Here is a 21,859-nt window from a genome sequence, read left to right on the forward strand (position 1 = left end):
AGTTAGGGGACGATGCTAAGAGAATGTAAAGATGGAAGGAGCGTTTTATACAAAATACTGGGAAAGAAAGCTGTCAACCCACAGGATAACTGTTTGATTATTTTAATGGTTTCTGAACCCATCATTATGCAATATTTTAATTAAACATACAAAATTTGAATCATGAAACGCATGGGGAACAGAAACAAATATTGTCGCTCTCAAACAATAATATTATGCAAAGAACTCACTGACGCTTACCACAGCGCGGTAGTTAGGTTACCACACGAACGAGCTATGCCACAGCGCTGAGCACCCATGGATCTCTACTTACCCTGTTTAACGCAAACATTTGTTAAGTGACCTGAAATATGGTGATATCCAGGGAGAAAAATGAAGACTGAGGATGAAGATTGAAAACACAGTATCTATGCGCCACACAGATGTATCCTAACATAGGTGAGGGAAAGAACACTATACCTTACCGGGAGTGCTCAAAACTGCCCAGGGTGTGTGTGTCTCTATGTGTGTCCAAGCTCATCTGTGTGTGTCTGTGTGCATATGTAAGTGAAATGAACCTATGCCATTGCTGGCATTAGCCATCAACTTTGTTCCAAGTAACATCCACATGTATTTTTTGGAAAATGCATTATACATTCTTGGAAATCCTATGCCATCTAACGTGTCCTAATTGAATACATCGCATTTTCCTCATTGAAAATCCTCTTAAATGAATATGAACACTCGCAAAATGAAGATCTGCTCCAACAATGCAGTAAAGGTGGCATCCAACACCACATTTCCAATATGTCAGGTGGTGGTCTCAGAGTTCATTGCATCAGTACTATGTTATTTCAAAAGCTCCCTAAACACTGGTGTGTAAGCCTGGAATAAGACAGAAATCTAAAAACTATGGCATCAAAGAACAAGGTTTCTTTGTAACCATACCCTAGTGTTTGGAAAGCAGTTTACAATATTCAGTATCAATCCTGATAAGTAAGTAATGTGCTTCCAGAAATTGAGCGAAGCGATAAGGAAGATTTAGTCAATGACTTTTGCAGGGGAACACAACCAGTGTGACTAGCCGTGGAGAAGTTCTAGTTTGTGAGAATGGTAGCAAATCTGGTTTGTTTTGAAAACTCTTCTTTCTGGAGAGGGGGGTGGGATTTTTCATAGACATTATGGCTAATTATATGGCCACAAACATTTCAATACCTCTTCATGCATATTCCATATTCCAAAAACTTAAGATTAATCCAATCCAACATTGAAATCCGTACATATGACAATTTTACTGTGAAACATTAAAATGGCCATTAACTTACATTAAAAAAACAAAAAGAACAAAAACCCAGATAGAGTCAGAATCTGTTTTCTAAAGTCCTGGAAGAAAGTTTCATCAGTTATGCCTGGGTCCCTGAGAACTTGAATGTTCTGACTAAAGGCAAGTTTTGGTAAGAATTAACATTTTTACACTGTTCCTTCTCATTCAGAATAAAAATAAATGTTTTAGGCAGCTGTTGGTGTTTATAGTTTTATAGCTCATATTATTCAAATTACATTTGACACAAGCAATTCCTTTTTCTGAGCTTCACTTCAGGGGTGTGTGGCAGGTGAGGGGAGCTACACTTTGCTATAATTTAAAGACTCACTTTTATCTTTCTGGAAGGGGCAAAGCAAGAAACAACATACCACGCATCACAATTCCATGTTCACAGTACTTTACCCATAGTGTTTTCCAGTTTTGTCTAGGTGCAGTTAATAGGTTACTTCATAGTTAACATCCAAAATGAGACTGGCATCATAATGCTTAGACCCATCAGAGAAAAACCATGGTAAAAATGTACATTTCCCAAAAATGAGTCGGTTGACTTTATTCATTTTACAAGATGTATGATAATAAAAGGCTAAACACAAAGCTCTTTACAAAAAAAAGAGCAAAATGTATTCCAGGAAAGTTAGACAAAGGCATGAGATGAATTTCAGTTAAATGGATCTACTGCTTTGTGAGCTTTGAGAATTCTTAAATACTGAACAGAGGCGGAGTGTTCTACATTATAATCATATCTAGAGATCATGCAGGTGGAGAAGCATTTTGCTTTAAGTCTTAATTTCTCCAAGTGTTTTGAAATCACTTTTAAGGATTCAAATCTGTACCTCTCCCCTCCATCACAGTTTTTGAAGTAATTAAGAATTGTTACCCGTACAATAGCACAGCGACTAGGGAAGAGAGAGGTAGATGATGTGGCCATCCTCTTATAAGGAAACCCCTCAAATATTTTAGGGCAAGAAACACAAGGCTTGTGTTACCCAAAAGTAATCAGTTGCAGAGTACAAAAACATTCTGGGGCAGGATGCACACAAATATGAGACTCGTAAGCAGCCAAAACCAAGTATATTAATAGTAAATTCTTAAAGAAATGCATGAGTTCTCTGTACCTTACAACAATTATTCTCACATATTTTAAATCCAAGATTATACCACAGAAAATAGTTATATGTTTTACATTTAATATAAAAATGATCAGCAAATAAAAAAGGCTTTGATGATACATAAGAAGACATTTCAGGAAATAGAGCAATTTTCAAGGTGCCCCGAGGGTGACGTGTCCTAAGTATTCTGTCCTTTTCTATGCAAGGGCCAAAGACAGGCACGTTTTCAGGGTTCACCCTTGTTTTGGGGCTTTTTTTAGGGCTCCCATTGTTAAGAAAAAACAAAATGAAGGAAGACTCAAGCGAGCTGGGACAGGAAATAAAATCAAGCCAAGAAGGAATTCAGCCAAGCACAAGGTACACCCTGCCTAAAAATATTTAAGAACATAAATCAAAGACAGTGTTGAGTATACATCAAGGACCTTTATACTTATGAATTTATGGTCTAGGTGATAAGTATCAAAACAGGAAGTCAGTTAAAACGAGTGTGCAAATAAGTAATGGGGCCTGGGGGGAGGGATACGAAAGAATATCTGATCTTCAAGGTAAAAACTGCCAGGTAGAGATTCAATAATTCCGTGTCCCCCATGCCACCCTTGAAGTGTACTTCTCACATCTTAATAAGTTAAAGGTCAGTTATTCACAAAACTTAAGTTCAGTGTTAACAATTTTGACCTGTTTAACTTAGGGCTAGACACTGAGTTGCTTTAAAGACATTTGGTTATAGTTAGTCATAATTATTACCCATTTTTCATCTTTATAACTTAGAAAATTTTAGTTCTCATTTAAAGCCCTGGGGCAAACTTTTGAAAATTATTTTCTCTTTAGGTCAACGTTTATCTAAGCATGTCTACAAACGTTCTGTTACAGGGAGAGGAAGAGTGTTGAGCAAATTCTCCTCTATAATCAGACAGCTCCGTTTTAGGGACTGACATCCTTCCAGTTCAGGAGGAAGTGTTTCCAGGTAATTACCAATGAGCTCCAGATGAGTAAGGTTCGACAGCTCACCCACATGAGGGGACAAACTCATCAGGCTATTTTTCCCCAAAAGTAAACACTGCAGCTTTTTGCACTGAAACAGCCCATCTGGTAGCGTCTCAATCTGGAAAGGGAAAAAAAGAAGCCAGTAAAACTGGTTTTCTATGGCCTATGATAATGCATTTGCTTATTTATACCCCTACCGCTTTCCGAAAACATTTCCAGACATTTATAGGAATGCATAGAACAATGATGATAAATTTGAAGGAGATGGAAAAGATAAAGGGAAAATAAGAACGTCCTGACTTGAACTTGGTGCTGAGGCTACCATGAACTTCTAAACACTTGCTGTATATGTGGGTGGGCCAAAGATTTTATTCTAAGCATTCTAACAAGCAATTCTCAAACAAAACCTAATTAGTCACCTACTCATGGTCCCTAAGAGAAAAAACAACAACAACAACAACAGTATTTTAGGAAAATCACAATTATTCTTGAGGCTGAGGATCAGAAATAACTTTTCTCAAGAATCCTCATAAAGAGTTACTGTGTAGTGTAATGAGCAATATCCTCAAAAACATTGTGAGTACAGACACAAGGCTATTTCTAAGGGTTTCAAACTAGACTGAAAACTTCATTCTGTTAAAAGAAAAATGTCAACCGAAGCATAGACAAGACATGATCATCTATACACGCACATTTCATTTCCCTCTACATATATACTCCTGAGTATTTACCCTTCTTCCTGCCCTCTGGCAGTTTCAATTAAATCATGTAACATGGAGAAATAATTTAAAATATGATAAATAGACTGAAATTAGGTCAACTCCTAGGACTGCTCAAATGAGCTGCTCCCCTATGTGGTGGGTCGACTGCATGTGAATTTCTAAGGGAGCCACAGTCCACATGTGAAAGTTGGTTGGAAAAGACATCCACAGAAGAGCTGAGAACAAGCATCCTCCACTCTCACCATGCCACTGCGAGATGAGTTTGCACCAGGCAGTGCTGGACAGCACACACCCCAATCTCTAATACTCCACATATTTATGTACCTGTGGATGGGGCATCTTTGCAACTATGAAATAGCGCAGGCTCCTTCCTTGGTTCAGGACGTGGCTTTGTTAGACACGGGGATGAAAGGGGCACTCGAGAGCTCAGCCTGCTCCTCTGATGGGCTAACACAGTCCCACTGAGCCAGCTCTCCCCTGGAATTTCCAGGGCCATCCAGAACTATCTCCTCAAAAGGATAAACATTCTCTCTACAAACTAAAAAATGGTCAAACTGCATTCAAAAATGCTCATTATATTGGAAAGTCCCCTCTCCTCCATCACTGCCACATACACTCAGTATCAGATATCCTTGGAAATAAATCGAATGATCACCATTGCTAAGTATGGCATTCAATAAAGTTCATCACTGTACACCAAAATACTAGGAATAAGCAAAGGAAAAATATCTACCCTTCCATTTCATTCTCTTCTCAAGAATGCAGATGCAAAACCATACATATGTAGATTTCAGTGTAGAGATGTGGCAGAGAGATAAGAGATGGGAGAAACGTAACCCCTGGGGCTCCTGGGTGGCTCAGTTGTTAAGCATCTGTCTTTGGCTCAGGTATGATCCTGGGGTCCTGGGATCGAGCCCCGCGTTGGGCTCCCTCCTCAGCGGGAGGCCTGCTTCTCCCTCTCCCACTCTCCCTGCTTGTGTTCCTGCTCTCGCTATCTCTCTGTCAAATAAATAATAAAATCTTTTTTTAAAAAAAAGAAAAGAAATGTAACCCCTTTCTAATGCAACCTCTTCTGGTCATACACCTGCAGCTCAGAAGTAGGGTCAGTGATGTACAAGTAGAGTAAACAATCTGTCCTGTGCAACCCAAGCTCAACCCTGAGAATGCCTATTAGTGTCTAAGCAATGACTTAGGCAAGCGAGCTGAAAAAAAGAGGGTAGGCTTGGCTCATCTATATTCAGTAAATGCATGCAGAGAGCCTCCTTTTGTGCCAGGCTCCCAGTTAGGTGTTGAGGATAAAGTGCCGAGCAAGACAGATGGGTCTTTGAGAACCATGGTCTAATGCAGGGTTTCTCAACCTTGGCACTGTTGACATTTTGGGTGAGATTCCTTTTGTGGGGGTGCCCTGTGTACTGCAGACTATTTAGCAGCAACCCTGGCCTCTGCCTACTAGAAGCCAGTGCTATGCCCCTCCTCAGTTGTGATCATCAAAAAGGTCTTCAGATAAATGTCTCTATGGGGGCAAAAGTGCTCCCATTGAGAAGCACTGGTCTCCTGGGTGAGAAATACTAAACAGTTAGGTGAATAATTAGTCTGTATTGGGTGCTGGGAAGGAAGGACTATATCAGAGACTGTGTCGGGACTCCTCCATCTCCCTAGTACAGTTAGTTTCCAGATGCCCAGCAAGTACCTTGCTTAATTGGACTCCTTTGCACTAGGTGAATACCCTGAAGCCATTGCCATCACTCTCCTTCTGTCTGGCTATCAGCGCTACCATGTTCTCCTCCATCTTCTTTCAAATTTCCAAATTTGTGATTTTAGCGACTTCTCAGCCCCCTAAGACAGGAGAGGGATTTCATAAGGCAGTGGGAGTAAGCCACTGGGGTCCCTCAGCTGTGCTGCTGTCATGAAAGTGGGGCAAGGGCTGCAGTGAGCAGTTCTCCTTCCCCATTGCCAAGTGTCCATCTCGGGGACTTTTACTCAGTGCCAGCACCCAGCTGAGGCACGAGACCTTTTGTCACCTACCTGAATTCAATTATGTTAAAGGAGGCTGGAGAGCTGTGTTAGAGACACAAAACTTTCCTTCAATTCAGCAATTTTATCCTGAAAAGTCTACTAAACCTTTAAAAATAGTTTACCCTGGGGACGCCTGGGTGGCTCAGTTGGTTAAGCATCTGCCTTTGGCTCAGGTCATGATCCCAGGGTCCTAGGATAGAGCCCCGCATCGGCCTCCCTGCTCAGCGGGGAGCCTGCTTCTCCCTCTCCCTGCTGCTCCCCCTCTTTGTATTCTCTCTCTCTCAAATGAATAAATAAAATCTTTAAAAAAAGAATAGTTTACCCGGAAGCTTATAAGAACATCAAAAACATTTTGCCTGGGCCAATACATTTTATAAAAAAATTTTAGATAGCATTTATTTCTTCTCAATTCATTTAACATGCTCTTTCCTAGACAATATAATATACGATCCAAAAAGGAAAAACTCACCCTCATGGACTACTAATTTCTTTTAAAAAAATCAAAAGAAATATTTGCAGACTATCAGGGAGATGACAGACTTCATATGCAGAATGGTTTTTAACAGAATAAACTATAAACGAAACATGCAATAAGCTATTAAATAAACTGGAAAAAAAAGAGAGAAACTAATGCTACATCCTAGAATTCTCTGGCAACAAAGTTTCTTGAACAAAATGTAGTAGAGTCCCCAGACATCCATGGAGGGATGGTCCCCTTCCTGTATCTATTGCTGACATGTGATAATTAAATACTCCCCTGTTTCCAGAGCTGAGACCTTACTTCAGAATCTGTCTCAATGGCAGATTTCCCTTTTGTTTTTTCTGGCCATTGAACACATCATCTCAGAACACGCTAACCAAATCCATAAAATCCAATCATTTCAGGAAACAAAAATGAATATTTCCATTTCTAAGCAGTGATGTCAAACACAAGCTCCGCCACATAAATGATCTTCAGAAGGGATTTCTACTTCCAGCTACAAGTCTTTGAATTAATAAAAGAAATGCATTAAATGCGCAAATGTAGAAGTTGGAAGACCTAGGTGTAAATTGGAGTGGTTTTTAAGATTTGAGTGTAACTATTGAGTCCTCCCCCCTTTCCTATGCTTCTCCATCACATTCAATACCATCATAATCCAATTACGCTTTGGCACTGGTATAGAGATGCTGCCTCCTCTCTCCCATCTCCCACGCCCATCCACACACACCACTGCTTCCCGCATCAGAGCACTTGGTTTGACGAATCTGAGATGCAGTAGAGGGAGGGTCAGAGTGGGAGTTGGAGCTCTTGGGTTCCATCCCAGATCCATCGCTAGGAAGCTTCAGACTTCAGGCAAATTGCTCTGAGCATCAGTTTCCATATCAGTAAAATGAGGGCAGTAAGTAGAGCAGAGGTTGGAAAGTTTTTCTCTAAATGCATAGGATAGTAAATATTTTAGGTTTTGTGGGTGAAGAAGCAAAACTGAAAATATTATGTAGGTGTTTATACAACAGGAGAGAAAAAACTTCATACATTTTTAAATGAGGAAATTCAAAACAGAATAACAATTGAGGATGATTTTTTTTGTAATATAGGCCCACGAATGAGAACAATGGAATTTATTCATGGCTACTGAGATTTGAATTTATATGAAATTCATGTGAGACAAATGTTTTCATGTGAGACAAATGTTATTTAAAAAAAAATTCCCTGATCATTAAAAAATTAAAAAAAAACTATTCTTCGGTTGGGGCTGTATACAAATTTAAAAAGCATCCTTAGCTCAGGCTCTGGGTGGGTTTTGGTCCCCAGCTGCAGTTTGCCGACTTGATGGCTCATGGTATTCCTTTTAGATATAAATCTTCATTTTTTGTTTTTAATTTATATTCCTACTTCTAAACCATAATTGATTAAACTTTTTCAAGGGGTTTTATTTCTTGATTGTATTCTCCCAATCCTTGCAAGAAATGGGTTACAATTAGAGCCTCCTTTGAAGGTGTCAGTTCATGCTAAATATCACTTTCAAGCTCAAGTCTGACCCCACCTACTGTCCAATGAACTTAAACCTGAACTTGACTGGCAGACTTCAAGGCATTCTCCATTCTGACCCACCTTCTAAATGCTCTCATCTCTGATTACATCTGGGCATGCCTCTGCACATGACCTCTATCCTTTTACATTTCCCCAACCCCCAGTGTTCTTAGGAACACTCCTCTCAAGAGTTACTATATTAAAAAAAAAAAAAAAAAAAGCATCTTGGGCTCCTGGCTGGCTCAATCAGTAGAGCATGTGACTCCTGATCTTGGAGTTGTAAGTTTGAGCCCCACATTGGGTATAAAAATAAAAAAAATAAAAAAATAAAGAGCATCTTGCTCAAATATATTTGGCAAACATTGCATATCATACCTCCCTCTTGGAGAAGCACAATGCATATTCAACTACTAAAGGCTCTGAGGAATCCTGCAGCAAAAAATATGATAAAAAGAAATGTTTAGTGTTTTGTGTGATAACACCTATTACTATCTTGTGGAAGACTCTCTAGCGTGCCCTCTCTGTGAATGTCTGTCATTTGGGGGATGCCCAGTATCTTCGATGTTTGGAGAATTCCCTACTTCATCTTGGTGGGACTCTTGGTGGGAAGCAGAGTCCACTTCCCACTGGAGGAATTGACACCAGATTCTAGTGTTCCCAGATCCTTTACAGCTTGAGTGTGGGGTGGGAGTTCATAAGCTCTGCCAATCAGGTGCTCAAACTTGGACTTTAAATCGGAGCTAGTGTCACAAAGCAGCAGAAACCACGAAGAATTTATTTTGTGGGAGGGCGAGGGCTGCAGTAGCAGAAGTATCCAGTTTTCAGGGTGGGATGGTCAGCGGCAGGGTACCCTCACCATTTTGCTTTTGTGCTATGCTTTTGACATTTTGGTTATCCGACTAATTTTATGCTTGATTGTTTTCCAAGCTTGATTCTGCAGCCTTTCAGTGATAATATGAGAGACACAACATCCTTTCAATAAATGTCTTTTCTACTTAACCACAGAGAGCATTTGTTGACTCCATCCATGAACCTGGTATACTGCCCAACTTTAGAAGAGTATTTTAAAACCTCTCCTTTCAGGAACCTTTACCGACTTTTATTCCAAATGGACGAATCAACTCACATTTCTGAGTATGTACATATCTAAATACTTATGCATCCAATTTGATGTTTTATTTTCTAATTTAAAAAAAAATATTTTGGCCTACATCATAGAATCTTAGGAATCTCCAAGTTAGAAGGAACCTTGAAACTGAAACATGAATCCCTGATTCCCTTTAACAACACTCCTACCAAGTGGTTGACAATCTATATCTGGACAGTTTAATAAGAAATCACTTCCCCCTTCTCAAAGGTTCAATTTTTTGGGGCGCCTGGGTGGCTCAGTCGTTAAGCGTCTGCCTTCGGCTCAGGTCATGATCCCAGGGTCCTGGGATCGAGCCCCGCATTGGGCTCCCTGCTCCGCGGGAAGCCTGCTTCTCCCTCTACCACTCCCCCTGCTTGTGTTCCCTCTCTCGCTGTGTCTCTCTCTGTCAAATAAATAAATAAAATCTTAAAAAAAAAAAAAGGTTCGATTTTTGGACTTTTTGGGAAATATGAGAAATCTTTCCCCTGCTTGTCCTGGTTCTAACACTCATGGTCACTTGCAAGAAGATTTCTATTTAAGTTTTCCAAATATTTAAAGATCAATATTGTGAACTATTCTTTCTCCCTTTCCTCCCCAATACTTCCTATCTTTAGACTAACTGGTCCGCTGGAGAACTTTTCATCTCTCTGGCTGCTATCTCCTGAGTGAGTTCCACTTTCTCCATATCCTGATTAAATAAGTCTCTTCACAGTTCTGATGAGAGTGTTCCTCACCCATTCAAAGGTGTCATGGTCATTGTTATGGCTCTGGGATGCTCGGCAACTGCTGGTTATTAGACTTCTGAGACAACTCAGCCTAAGATATCATTCTATTTTGGCCATAACTGCCTTCAGCATAGGACTTTTCTTTCTTTCTTTTCTTTCTTCCTTCCTTCCTTCTTTCTTTCTTTCTTTTTGTAAGATTATTTATTTATTTGTTTGAGACAGACAGAGCACGAGCAGGGGGGAGGAGCAGAAGGAAAGGGAGAAGCAGACTCCCCGTGGAGCAGAGAGCCCAATGCAGGACTCAATCCCAAGACCTCGAGATCATGACCTGAGCAGAAGGCAGACGCCTAACGACTGAGCCACCCAGGCACCCAGTATAGGACTTTTTATGTGCACCAAGTATCTTCCCTTACTCAAGATAAAATGTGTCTGATACTCGTACCTAGTTTCTCTTTTAGATGTGGTCAAGTCAATAAACTCGGTATCAAAAGTACCAGTGGTCTTTTTTTTTTTTTTTAAAGATTTTATTTATTTATTTCACAGAGAGATAGCGAGAGCAGGAACACAAGCAGGGGGAGTGGGAGAGGGAGAAGCAGGCTTCCCACCAAGCAGAGAGCCTGACGTGGGAATCGATCCCAGAACCCTGGGATCATGACCTGAGCCAAAGGCAGATGCTTAATGACTGAGCCACCCAGGCGCCCCCAAAAGTACCAATGGTCTTAAGGTTTTATTATATTAAACGAGAAAAGCACATTAACCTGCTTACACACTTAAATAATTCATGGCCAGCTAACAATTTAATCAGCTGCAACTTTCAAAAATTCATGTAGTGATATAACCACATAACAACTTAGTGGACCCAAAGCCTTTCAAAATAATTATTTGTATTTTTTATTGTTGATTTAACAAAGGGAAAAGTATAACCAAATATTAATGAACGACATGATTAAACAACACTAATGATAAATCTCTAGACATACAGTTTTCAAAGTATGGTCACCACACCAGTAGAATCAGCTTCACCTGGGACTTTTTAGAACTGTCAACTCTTGGATCCCACACCAGACCTACTGAATCAGAAACTCTGGGAGTGGGGTCCAGCAGTCGGTGTTTTAACAAGCCCTTCAGGTAATTCTGATGAACATTGCTAATCTAGATCAACCCTCAAGGAGTTTTACAGCCTCATAATCTTTTAAGACTCTTAAGATTTCTCATTTATCTTAGAATGGGTTCTAGCCTTTTAACATATGAGTTAAGTCTTAGGGTTCTAAAAATCAGCAAGAATTTTGCTCTCCTTCCCCAACTTTCTGGTGTTTTCCCAACAATCCATGGTTTTTGAAAATAATGTCTGATGATTAATATGTTTATTAGCTAACACCATGCTCATAGTTATATGTAGCATGAAATATGAATTACAAAAAGTCTAGGAGATATTACATTTATGGGGGTGGGGTAGAAGAAAATAGCTCCCATTTTCTACAACAGGAAGATCAATTTTCATTTTTTGGCAGACCTGATTTCTGAAGGATTTTTTTTCCTTCTTATATGGACATTACCATCACTCTCTTGCCCTTTTGGCTAGCATGATTTTTTTTCTTTTCCCTCCTGCTTCACATTTTAACCTAGGAAACTACTCATTTATTTTTTTTTTTCTTGTTTCAGTGAAGTCAAGTTTTCCTTAACTTGGCTTTACTGTTGCAAATTATGGTTCATTTTTAAAGTATGGATGCTGGAAAAAGCTTCTAAGAAGTCCTAGTGTTGCATTATAGAACCAGGCCTTTCATTTTGAATTGTCTTTCTAGACATGCATGTAGATTTCAAGTCTTTTTTACTGCATCACAAAAAAGATTTATGAATAATTCATGATCCCAGTATTTTTAACAGAAATTTCTTCTCCTAGGACAGATCTGGAAAGCTAAAAACTTTTATGACTTTCTAACTACTTAAGATCTTTCCAAAATAAAAAGTAAGCTCTGTTATAACTAATTAGTTGAAAATACTTCAACTGTGATGTTTATGTAAAAAATGGGGAAAGAGAATAAAGAGAACATTCGTTGAGCAATTACTATGTGCCAGGAACTGTGCCCAGTGCTTATGTATATTTTTCTCATAAAATCTCCATGACGACTTGTAAGTTAGATCAAAAACTGATGCTCAGTGTTTTGCTAATTTACTCACAGGCACGTATCTAGTAAGTGGTAGTCAGGCCAGGCTCAGAGGATACTTCGTAGGACTGAAAGTCATTTTCTTTAACCACATTATACACTGCAACAGCAGCTGCTCAAAAGACTGGTTAAATAGAGGGAAGAATGGATTTACTTACATTGTTGTTGGTCACAGCAAAGTACTGCAAATTACTCAGATACTGGATTTCTTCTGGAATGAAGGTCAGGTGGTTATAGCTTAGATCCAAATAATGTAGTTTGGTGCATAGGAAAAGCTGCAGGGGCAGATTCTCAATATTATTATGGTTCAAAGAGAGCTGCTCTAGATTAGATAGTGCCCCAATCTGGGCAGGAATATAAGCAATGTTATTGTGCCACAACTTTAAGCAGGAAAGATTCTGGAGATGCTGAAAGCTAATGATCTCTTCCACAGTTTTAAGGTTATTTTCTTTAAGATCTAACTCATGCAAATTGTTCAGGCTGAAAATGGAGTGTGGGATGCGTTCCAGGTCACAGCTGATCAGCTCCAGGCTTTTCAGGTTGACCATCTTTTTCAAGTTGTTCAACACAACCAGTTTGCTTCCCTCATTATCGAGGGACAACTTCTGCAGTGAAGGCAGGAGGTCTGTAATGACTTGTGGGATCCGGGAGAGGCTGCTCTTCAAGTAGAGGGTCCTCAGGTTTTTTAAGTCCTGAAAGCCCTCCAACTGCATGGTACTCAACTGCTCAGGGAGAACACAGCCAGACAGATAAAGTTCCTTGAGATTCTTCAGGTGAAATACCCAGCGTGGGATTTTCCCCATTTCGGTAAATTTCAGGCGGAGGATTTTTAAATTCTCCTCCAGAAAGCCCAGCGCCGGATGGTCCACCACTAGGGACGAATGGTACACATGAAGCTCCTTGAGGTTGACCAGCTGTGAGACTGCAGAGGGCAGCTTGACCTCAGGGATGAGCTCCAGGCTGAGCACTTCGATTTCTGTCAGCTCAAAGACATTGTCTGGAAGACCATTTAGCATAAAAAGATGCAGTTCTACCTTGTCCTGGGAATTTTTCACAAGCTTACTTTTCAGTTTCTCAACCGTCCATTCGTTGTTGAGGTTGATCTGTTTCAGTTTGTTCTCACTGACCTCCGACAGGAATATGGAGAAGCGTTTGGAATAGAGAGGATCGTACTGATCGGCCAGATGGAGGATGAAGGCAAAGTCATTCTTGACGTCAGGGATATCGCTGTAGTTGCTTTTCTCTCTCAACGCCTCAAAGGAATATTGCTTCAGAGAACTCCTCAGCATCCACCACAAGCTGTAGGAGGAGGTGAGACCATAAAGTATAACCAAAATCACATAAAACGAAGCCAGGACCTTAAATATTTCCGCCAAGGAGTAGACACACTGGTAGCGCTTGTAGCCTGTAAAAGCTTGCACATTGACCGAACAGTCAATTTCAAGAGTGATGTAGGTTAGAAAATATGGAACGTAAGTTATGATGAGGACAAACAAAATGACCTTCACGATGATTTGCTTCAGATACACTCTATAAATGATGTCCTTCTGCTCCACATGCAGGCGGAACCTTTTCACTTTTTCAAAGATGGCTTTGGCCTGTTCGCCCTCCTTCTTGTCCAGGACACTAGAAGTGGGGCTTTCGATGCCAGCTGACTCCAAGCCAGGCTGTGGGTAGGGCAATGACTGCTTGCTGGAATCAACATCGGCTGAACACCCTGAGGACGAAAGCAGAACCTTGGATTTGGAGAGTGTCAGGGGCCTCACTGATTGCTCGGCCACCGTTTCGGACAGGGCACGGGTGGTCCACGGAGAATCGAAGCACTTGTGAAGGATGGCCACAAAATGCTCGAGCCTGGAACTGGTACTGGGGTAGTGAAGCCAAAAGTTGCTGCAGGCTGCAAAGATGAGTGTGTGCAGGAGCACCAGGTAGGGGAAGAACTTGGCGAACCAATGGAGCTGCTTCTCGTAACAGACGGCGTCGATGTAGGAGTACTGCTGTCGGTGGAGGTCATTCTGGATTCTGAGGGGGAGCGGAAGCGGGGTCCCGGGATCAGAGGAGGACGTGTTGGCGCTGGCTTTCAGGAGGTCCCAAGGCACGGCACAGTGATTGTCAAATTCCACCTTACATGGAAGACAGCACAGAACCCTGCTCTGTGTGAGCTGGAGAGCTCCAGCCAGCACGGCCACCAGCAGCATGATCAGGGTGATGTAATACCAGAAGACATCCCACCATGGTTTTAGGATGTGATAAGATGACTGGGCGTCTGCTAGACATTTCAGCTCTGTTAGTGTAATCATGATTTTCCCTTGTAGGAGTACAGGAACTGGAAGAAGAAAAGAAAAGAAAAGCCACTGAAGCAAGTATCCAAAACTCTAATGGCTTGTCCTACCCAGGTAGGATTTAGCTTGGGGACAGAACCTGGGAAGCAGGGCTGATCAGAGGATACAAAGGTCTTCTGGTTTCATGTGAAAACTTTGGCCATCCCAGCTGTGCACTCTAAAGTCCTTCAGGTAAGAGATCATTTGGTGGTCGCCAGACTGGAACTATAAAGGTATTTGGGGCAGATTGTGAAGCAACTATCTAGTTTCCTCCTGGATCTTGACTCTCTGCCAAGCTATTAAAAACCAGAAGCCATGTTTTCTTCAATCAACCTTAGGAAAACTTACTCTTATGCTACTTATTTCTTATAGCCATATTTCATACCTTCCAAACGGTCTGAATAAGGTCTTTTCCATATCCTACCCCTTGTCTGGAGCATTAGTTGCAGCTTAGGATTTGTGTTTCAACCACTATGGGGAACCTCTTCTGAGCAAGCACTGCTTTATATAATTATCCCTTAGGATTAGAGGGATCTACCAGTTCTATGTTCAAAACAAACTGTGAGTTAATGCATTATCTCCTCTCCCCTCAAGCTCCTGATTTCTAACTTAAGTTCACGTCCAACTCAGAGTATTTAAAAGCTGACAAAACAACAGTAGTGGCTTAAAAGGGGATAGGGAAGAAAAACCCAGTTAGAACATGCTACTACGGGGACTCTCTCTCATGATTACTGTTTTGATGGCAAAGTACTAATAGGATAAACGATTAAGGGTATACTCTATTATTAAATTATTTTTGCCTTCAGAGAAAACAGATTTTGCATTTTTTCATATTAAAAAGTATTCAGACAGTGCTCCTTACAGCAATGATTTATGTAATGTTCAACCTTAGATACATCAATTGTTTAAAAAATAGCTAATTAGTAAAATCCAGACCACCTATAAGGTGGCACAGAGTAAGACAAATAAAAGGAAATATTTGGATCTAATAACATATCTGGTAAGAAAAAAAAATCACAGTAGCATCATCTTTTAATGGATAAAGAGAATGAGCCAGATCATCTCTAAGGGCTCTGCCAGCTCATAGTTTATGGCTGTATTTGTCCTCTTAAAGGTCCTGAGAGTTAAATTCATTTAAGACATACAACTGAAATTGCAGAAGAATGTAAACACAAATGGCCCCAACCATGAAGGGTATTTGACAAAGAGCGAATATTTATTCAACAAAGAACACAACTCAACATTGACCAAAATAATGTACTTTAAATATTTATACTTACTGGATGAAAAAAATGAATCCAATAAGTTGACTGTGCTTCAATCAGGAGGCCGACACCTTTTGAAATTTCTTAGACACACCATCTCTGTGTTTGTCTTCATTCTATGAGAAAGCATAGATATCTTATAATAGCTGCAGTATTTCAAACAAAAAAGGAGATACTGTCTTCAGAGACCCTCTCTGTCATAAGACACGATACAGCAAATAGATTTTCATAGATCAGTTTACTTTTCACACTGGAGGACATTTTGGCAAAGCTATAAATACAGGACCCCACCCATGTATGAGATCATACTCAGCCCCTGAACTCCCTTAAATTACAGAGAAGTTTCTATAGAAACCTAGATGTTAATATATTTAAAAATGCCATATTTACAACACTTAGATGAACATTTAGCTTTTCCAAGCAGCCTACATATGTTAATTTCTCTCATTCAGTCCTCATATACAGTTGGTCTTATTTGCATTTATCAGATGGCCTGTCAAATCATGTAATTTCTGCATCCTAATTTAAAGCCACACATCTCTCCAAATAAGAAGACTCAGTGGTCTTCAAATTTAGCCTACTGATTTCAATAGAAATAGTCACAAGTTAATAACTTTTGAAGACACAGCTCAGAAATATGGCTGAAGTTCTCTGAAATTATGATATTATTAAATGTAGCTACACTTTCTATTAGCTTTTTTTTTTAACTTGGAGATTAATTAAGTGCTATTCTTAGCATCTAATTCAAACAATCACTTGTAATAATTTAAACTGCATATATATCGATCAGTTTGAAATATGGGACCATTCTAAAATATACAAAAATTTTAAGTTGGTATGGAAATTGTATTTTTTTAGTGCCTATGGTGCCTCTGAAAAGTTGCTGGGAATGTTTATATATTTGCCCTGAAGATACAATCCTTTTTTGGTTTATTAAGTACTTGAAATCCAGCTCAGCGTACCAACCCCAAATTGTATTTAAGATATTTTTAGTAATTCTCTTGTGACCTTGTCATTTTCAAAGATCAAAAAGTTGGGCATGTCTGAAATTTACTTTGGATTTACCAAACCATGTGCAATAAAGCCTGCTTGATAACTACTATCCAGTACCAAATTATTTTGTAGGCCAGAAAACACAGTTAGTGTGTATGACAATCCAGCTGTGTACTAATTCATACTTAGATAGCACCACTAGAATATGAGTTTCTCAATCACAATTCATTTTTAGAAGTCTTCTAACATATGATACGCAACTGCACTTATGTGCAGCAAGTATGATAAAGATATGTGAGGTGTGAAACATTTTACATATTCTTCCATTGCATTGCATCTATAATGTATCAGGAAAGAATTTATTGTATAACTCCAGATTGCTACTCACCCATCCTGATACCTCTTGTACAACACATTTTCTTTTAAATATTGCAAACACATTTTCTACTTTAAACACAGTATTTCTATGAAAGAAGAGAGTCACAAACCACCAACTATAGTAATATTTTAAAATAATAATAGGAGAAACTATTATAACTAACCTGTTAAGAGAATCACAGCTCACTATAGGTTTACCATATTTATACTAACTGAAAATGATTTGCAAAGAACTTTTCTTGTTTACCTTTTTAAGAATTATGAACTTTCCCTCCAATCACCTAATTTAATTTTCCATTGAGGAATTCCTTGTCAATAAGAGAGCAAATAAAAATGTACTATTTATAAGCTGATATCTGTTTTCCTACTTTCAAAGCACTTTCATTTATATTAATTTGTTTCATATAATAAGCCGTTAAATATTATTATTCTTCATATTTTAAAACATGGAAAATAAAGCAGGCCCAAAGGAGTTAGCCTGTCCAAGGTGACAAAACTGTCAAGAAATAGTTCCAATTAGAACCTACGTCCTCTGACTCAAATTTCAAACCTTGTCCACGGCAGACCATGCTGTCTCATTTAAATCCAATTAACTATGCCACTCAGTTCTTTCAAAGGCTAAAGAAAAAGCTGAATATTTCTTTTTCCCAACTGCAGTAGACTAAATACTTTGTCCCCCTAAAACAGATATGTTGAAATCCTAACTCCCAATATGATACTGCTAGGAGGTGGAGCCTCAGATCATGAAGTTGGAGCCCTCATGAATGGTATTAGTACCCTTATAAAAGGGATTCCAGAGGGCTCACTTGCCTCTTCCACCAGGTGAGGATACAGCAAGAAGGTGGCTGTCTATAAACTAGGAAGTGAGCTCTCATTAGAATCTGCCCATGCCTTGATCTTGAACTACCCAGCCTCCAGGCACTGTGAGAAATAAATGTCTGCTATTTAAGTCACCCAGTCTGTAGTAACTTGTTAAAGCAGCCTGAACAGACTAAGACATCAACTATTCCCAACAACTGCATTGTAACTGGGTTCTATTTTAATCTTTTGAAAAACAAGGATGCAAATATACAGTTTTCTACCATGTCCCCTGTAACATACTATATAATCTACCTTCCCAGCTAAACTTTTTCTACCAAACATTTGCCACTGAACTGAGACTTCACATATAAATACATAGCATCCGGATTTAATGATGTATGAAAAATCTCAAGCATTCCTATATATGAAATGATGTTAATTTTTCTAATCAAAGTGTTTAATTCAAAAGCTAGAGCATAGCTGTTCTTTGTCATTACAAAATTTAATACTGTTTGTGTGTCTAAGAAATTTTTTCCAGACTATATTTTTGCAAACAATGAGGATTCAATCTAAATCAGATCTCTATTTCTAATATACAAATGCACTACTAAATCAGTTCAAAGAAACCATGTTAAGAGTAAAGGATTTTATGATCCTAATCCCATTCCTTTAGCTTTTAAACCTCATTAAAAAATCATAAAAGCTTTTCAAAGCACATGAATTCATTTGACAATCTCACCCCAAAGACTCTCGGACTGAAACAAGAACACTCAAGTTAGGCATCTTTACTTCCCACTAGTCCCTATTTTACTTTGAAAGCATTTCCAAAATAACCAGTGAAAAAACAAACAAATGATGATCAGATGGTATTTAGAGTCATTCTATGCAGAGAACTGGACACTACTTCAAAGATCTCTGTCTCTGACCTCAGGCAGGGATATAACCAAACAATTCAAAACGGAGTTTCTCTACACTGTCACTTCAAATTGATTTAGAAATTGCCTTATAGCCCTTCAAAATGTTTAGTACCACTTCTCATCAAAAGATGTTTCTTGGGCCTAACATATATCCAACTGAAGTTTAAATTCACCTCTTTGAGTTCTCTCTAGGAAACAGTGCATCAGTATCCTTGATTAATTTGCTCCTTTTCTTCAGACTAAATTACCCCTTGAGCCATTCTTCAGAGATGTGATGATAATCATTCAGCATTTCTCAAGAACTTAAATGATCACTAGCAAGACACTTGGTATGCCAGTTTATGTCCTTTACCAATTGTTTCAGATCTTGTCAATATAGCGACTTCCAAATAATAAACATCCTTCCCAAATTTAGTCGTAGTTTTAAGACTTCCTAGAAGGGAACTAAGATTTATACAGTAAAGTGTTTCAGTAACATTAATGTTCATAAAAAATCACTGGAGAGCTTATTAAAACACAAAGTGCTAGGTCCCACCCTCAGAGTTTCTGATTCATTAGGTCTGAAATAGGCCCCAGGAATGTGCACTTCTAACAAACTTTCTAGTTAATGTTGATGCTGCTGGTGTAGAGACCATTTTTGAGAATCTAAGACAGTGGTTCTCAACTTTGGTTTCCATTAGAACAACCTGGAGTGCTTTTAAAAAAACCCCTCAAATCCAGGCCCTATTCCTACAATTGATCAAGCAATTTAACCCGTCTAGCTTAGACCAGTACTTTTTTTCTCCCCCCTCCAAAACTCCCCCCGGAGGAGAAAGCTCACAAGACAGATTGGCAATAAAATATCTGGGGAAAGTGCCAACCTTTTAAATCTTCCTGAAAGTTTCACTAGATGTCTAGAGTGCTGCCCCTCTCCACAGACTACCAGTAACAGCGACCACCTGTTCCGTGAGCCCTTCAGAGACCCGAGACCCAGGTGTGTGAGGCAGCAGAACAGGGAGTCCCTGAGCTGTAGGGGTTTGTAGGGTGGACTTGAGGAGGAATCAGAGACAACAGAGCCCAGCTGAATCAATCATGTGGGCTGAAGTAATGAGGGAAAATTTTGCAACACGTTTGAAACGAAAGCAATGAATGAAATACTCACTGTAAATGAAAATTCAACACCACCTAGCAACAGCATCTAGAGGGGTCCATGGAGAAGCAGGAGTCAAATGGATTCAGATATTGAGTTTATGGTGTTATATAGTATCTTCCACAGTTCCTAGCACATGGTGTGCAACAAATATTTGTACAGTAAATAATTGAGCATATCAGAGTGCAGAAAGAAGTACAGTCAGATGTTAGGCAGGGTGTAGCTAAGGTCATAGGCCTTTCCTGGGAGAGGCCAGCACTAAGCTGCATGTAGATGGGAAGGATTCGGGCTATTCTGCATATTCTCAATATTAACGGCTTAAAAAAACAATAGGGTTCTATTTCTCATGATTTACTTCATGGGATCGACTGGTGCAAGAGTGGCTGGAATGTCCAGAACGCCCTCATTCTTCAGGCTGGTGGCTGGAGCTGGCTGCTGGCTGGCTCTTCCAGTGTGACTTCTCATGGCTCCTCGAGGGTCCTCACATTGTAGTTGGGTTCTAAGACGGTGCCTTCCAAGCACAAAGGTGAAAACTGCAGTTCTTGTATGGCCCAGCCCTCAAAGTTACACAGTGTCACGTCCACCACATTTTATCAGTCAAAGGAGTCACACAGCCAGCCTGGATTCCAGACGACAGAGGAGGGGAAACGTGACTTCTCAATGGGAGGACTGGTAACAGATATACAGCCCGGCTTAACTTACCCTGCTCTTCCTGCCCCCAAATGATTTCTACTCCTTCCTCCTACATGCAAAGCAACACTCACCTTCCAAGCCCCTAAAAATTTCATCTGACTATGGCATCAAGTTCAGGCTTGAAGTCCAGGATCTTGTCATCTAAATTAGGTCTAGGAGGCTGTGGGACAGCATTCTTAAGGTCCTCAGAAGCCCTGTTATCTAGCAGAGAAGGTCCAGGAGGCATGGCCTTACATCTTTCTGAAGTCATAATACAGGGTCTTACAGCAAGGCCCTGGGTTTGTTTGCACCGTGAGATTAAGTTTTACTGGCAGTAGTGCTCTGGATCTGATCTTTCGACCTGAGGCCATTTCTTACTTTGACTACCTTTTGCTGGGTGGAAAAGCTGGGAATGAAGAACAGTTTTATTTACAACCCTAGACAATTCTGGGTGGGAAATATATCCTCTCAAGTCTGTTTAAAATCTGAACAGTCTCTTCTTTAATTCATCTCTCTCTTGCAATACTTTGGTCGTGGTTAAAAAAAGTCAATTGGCACTTCCAGTATTTTTTTTTTTTTTTTAAGTAGGCTCCATGCCCAGCATGGAGCTCAACACAGGGCTTGAACTCATGACCCTGAGATCAAGACCTGAGCTGAGATCAAGAGTTGGATGCTTAACCAACTGAACCACCCAGGCGCTCTGGCACTTCTGATATTCTGCTGGAAAATCTCCTAAGCTAGATACACAAATCCATTAGGTTCATTTCCCATCTTCCATGTTGCTGGGGGTGTCAGTCTGGTCAGTATTTCTGTCAGTATGCAACAAGGGTACTGTTTTATACTCCCCAATAGCAATTTCCTCACTGCCCTTCCAGCCACCATTAAAGTTGTCTTACTTCCCTTGAGACCTTCATTGTTCCCTGGTCTCAAAGCCAATGCCAAATGTTTCCTTATGGCAGCACCTCACTTCTGGGTACCAATTTTTGTTTTAGTTCTTTATTGCCATGCAAAAAAACCATTCCAAAGCTTAGTGGTTAAAACAACCATTTGTCATTTCTCATGAATCTGTGGGATGATGAGGCAGATCTGTTTCACATGCTGTTGTCTGGAATGTTGGGATGGCTGGAAGGTCTAGAATGCCTCAGTCACAGGACTGGCATTCGGGCTGTCTGCTGGTCTTGCAGCTCAGTTTAGGCTAATGAGCAGGGGCCCTGCCACT

At 39.9% G+C, this 21,859-nt stretch overlaps 1 protein-coding gene across 3 annotated transcripts in view; it reads right to left on the reverse strand.

Annotated features, from left to right (window-relative positions):
• Window positions 1-21,859, reverse strand: part of LRRC8B (leucine rich repeat containing 8 VRAC subunit B) — a 99,487-nt gene that overhangs the window by 27,241 nt on the left and 50,387 nt on the right. For 2 of the 3 annotated variants that reach the window (XM_028087658.2, XM_028087657.2), the window contains exons 3-4: window positions 15,766-15,866; window positions 12,323-14,490 (exon numbers count right to left, since the gene is read on the reverse strand). In XM_028087658.2, the coding sequence (XP_027943459.1) occupies window positions 12,323-14,464 (2,142 nt within the window). In that variant the 5' untranslated portion in view covers window positions 14,465-14,490; window positions 15,766-15,866. Of the gene's footprint in view, window positions 1-1,823; window positions 3,515-12,322; window positions 14,491-15,765; window positions 15,867-21,859 lie in introns of those variants that run through there. The other variant, XM_028087655.2, reaches the window with a different exon arrangement.

Source organism: Eumetopias jubatus, unplaced genomic scaffold, assembly GCF_037043125.1.
Source record: "Eumetopias jubatus isolate StellerSeaLion01/CBP00866 unplaced genomic scaffold, mEumJub1_p1.0 scaffold_4, whole genome shotgun sequence".
In the NCBI taxonomy this organism is placed as follows: domain Eukaryota; kingdom Metazoa; phylum Chordata; class Mammalia; order Carnivora; family Otariidae; genus Eumetopias; species Eumetopias jubatus.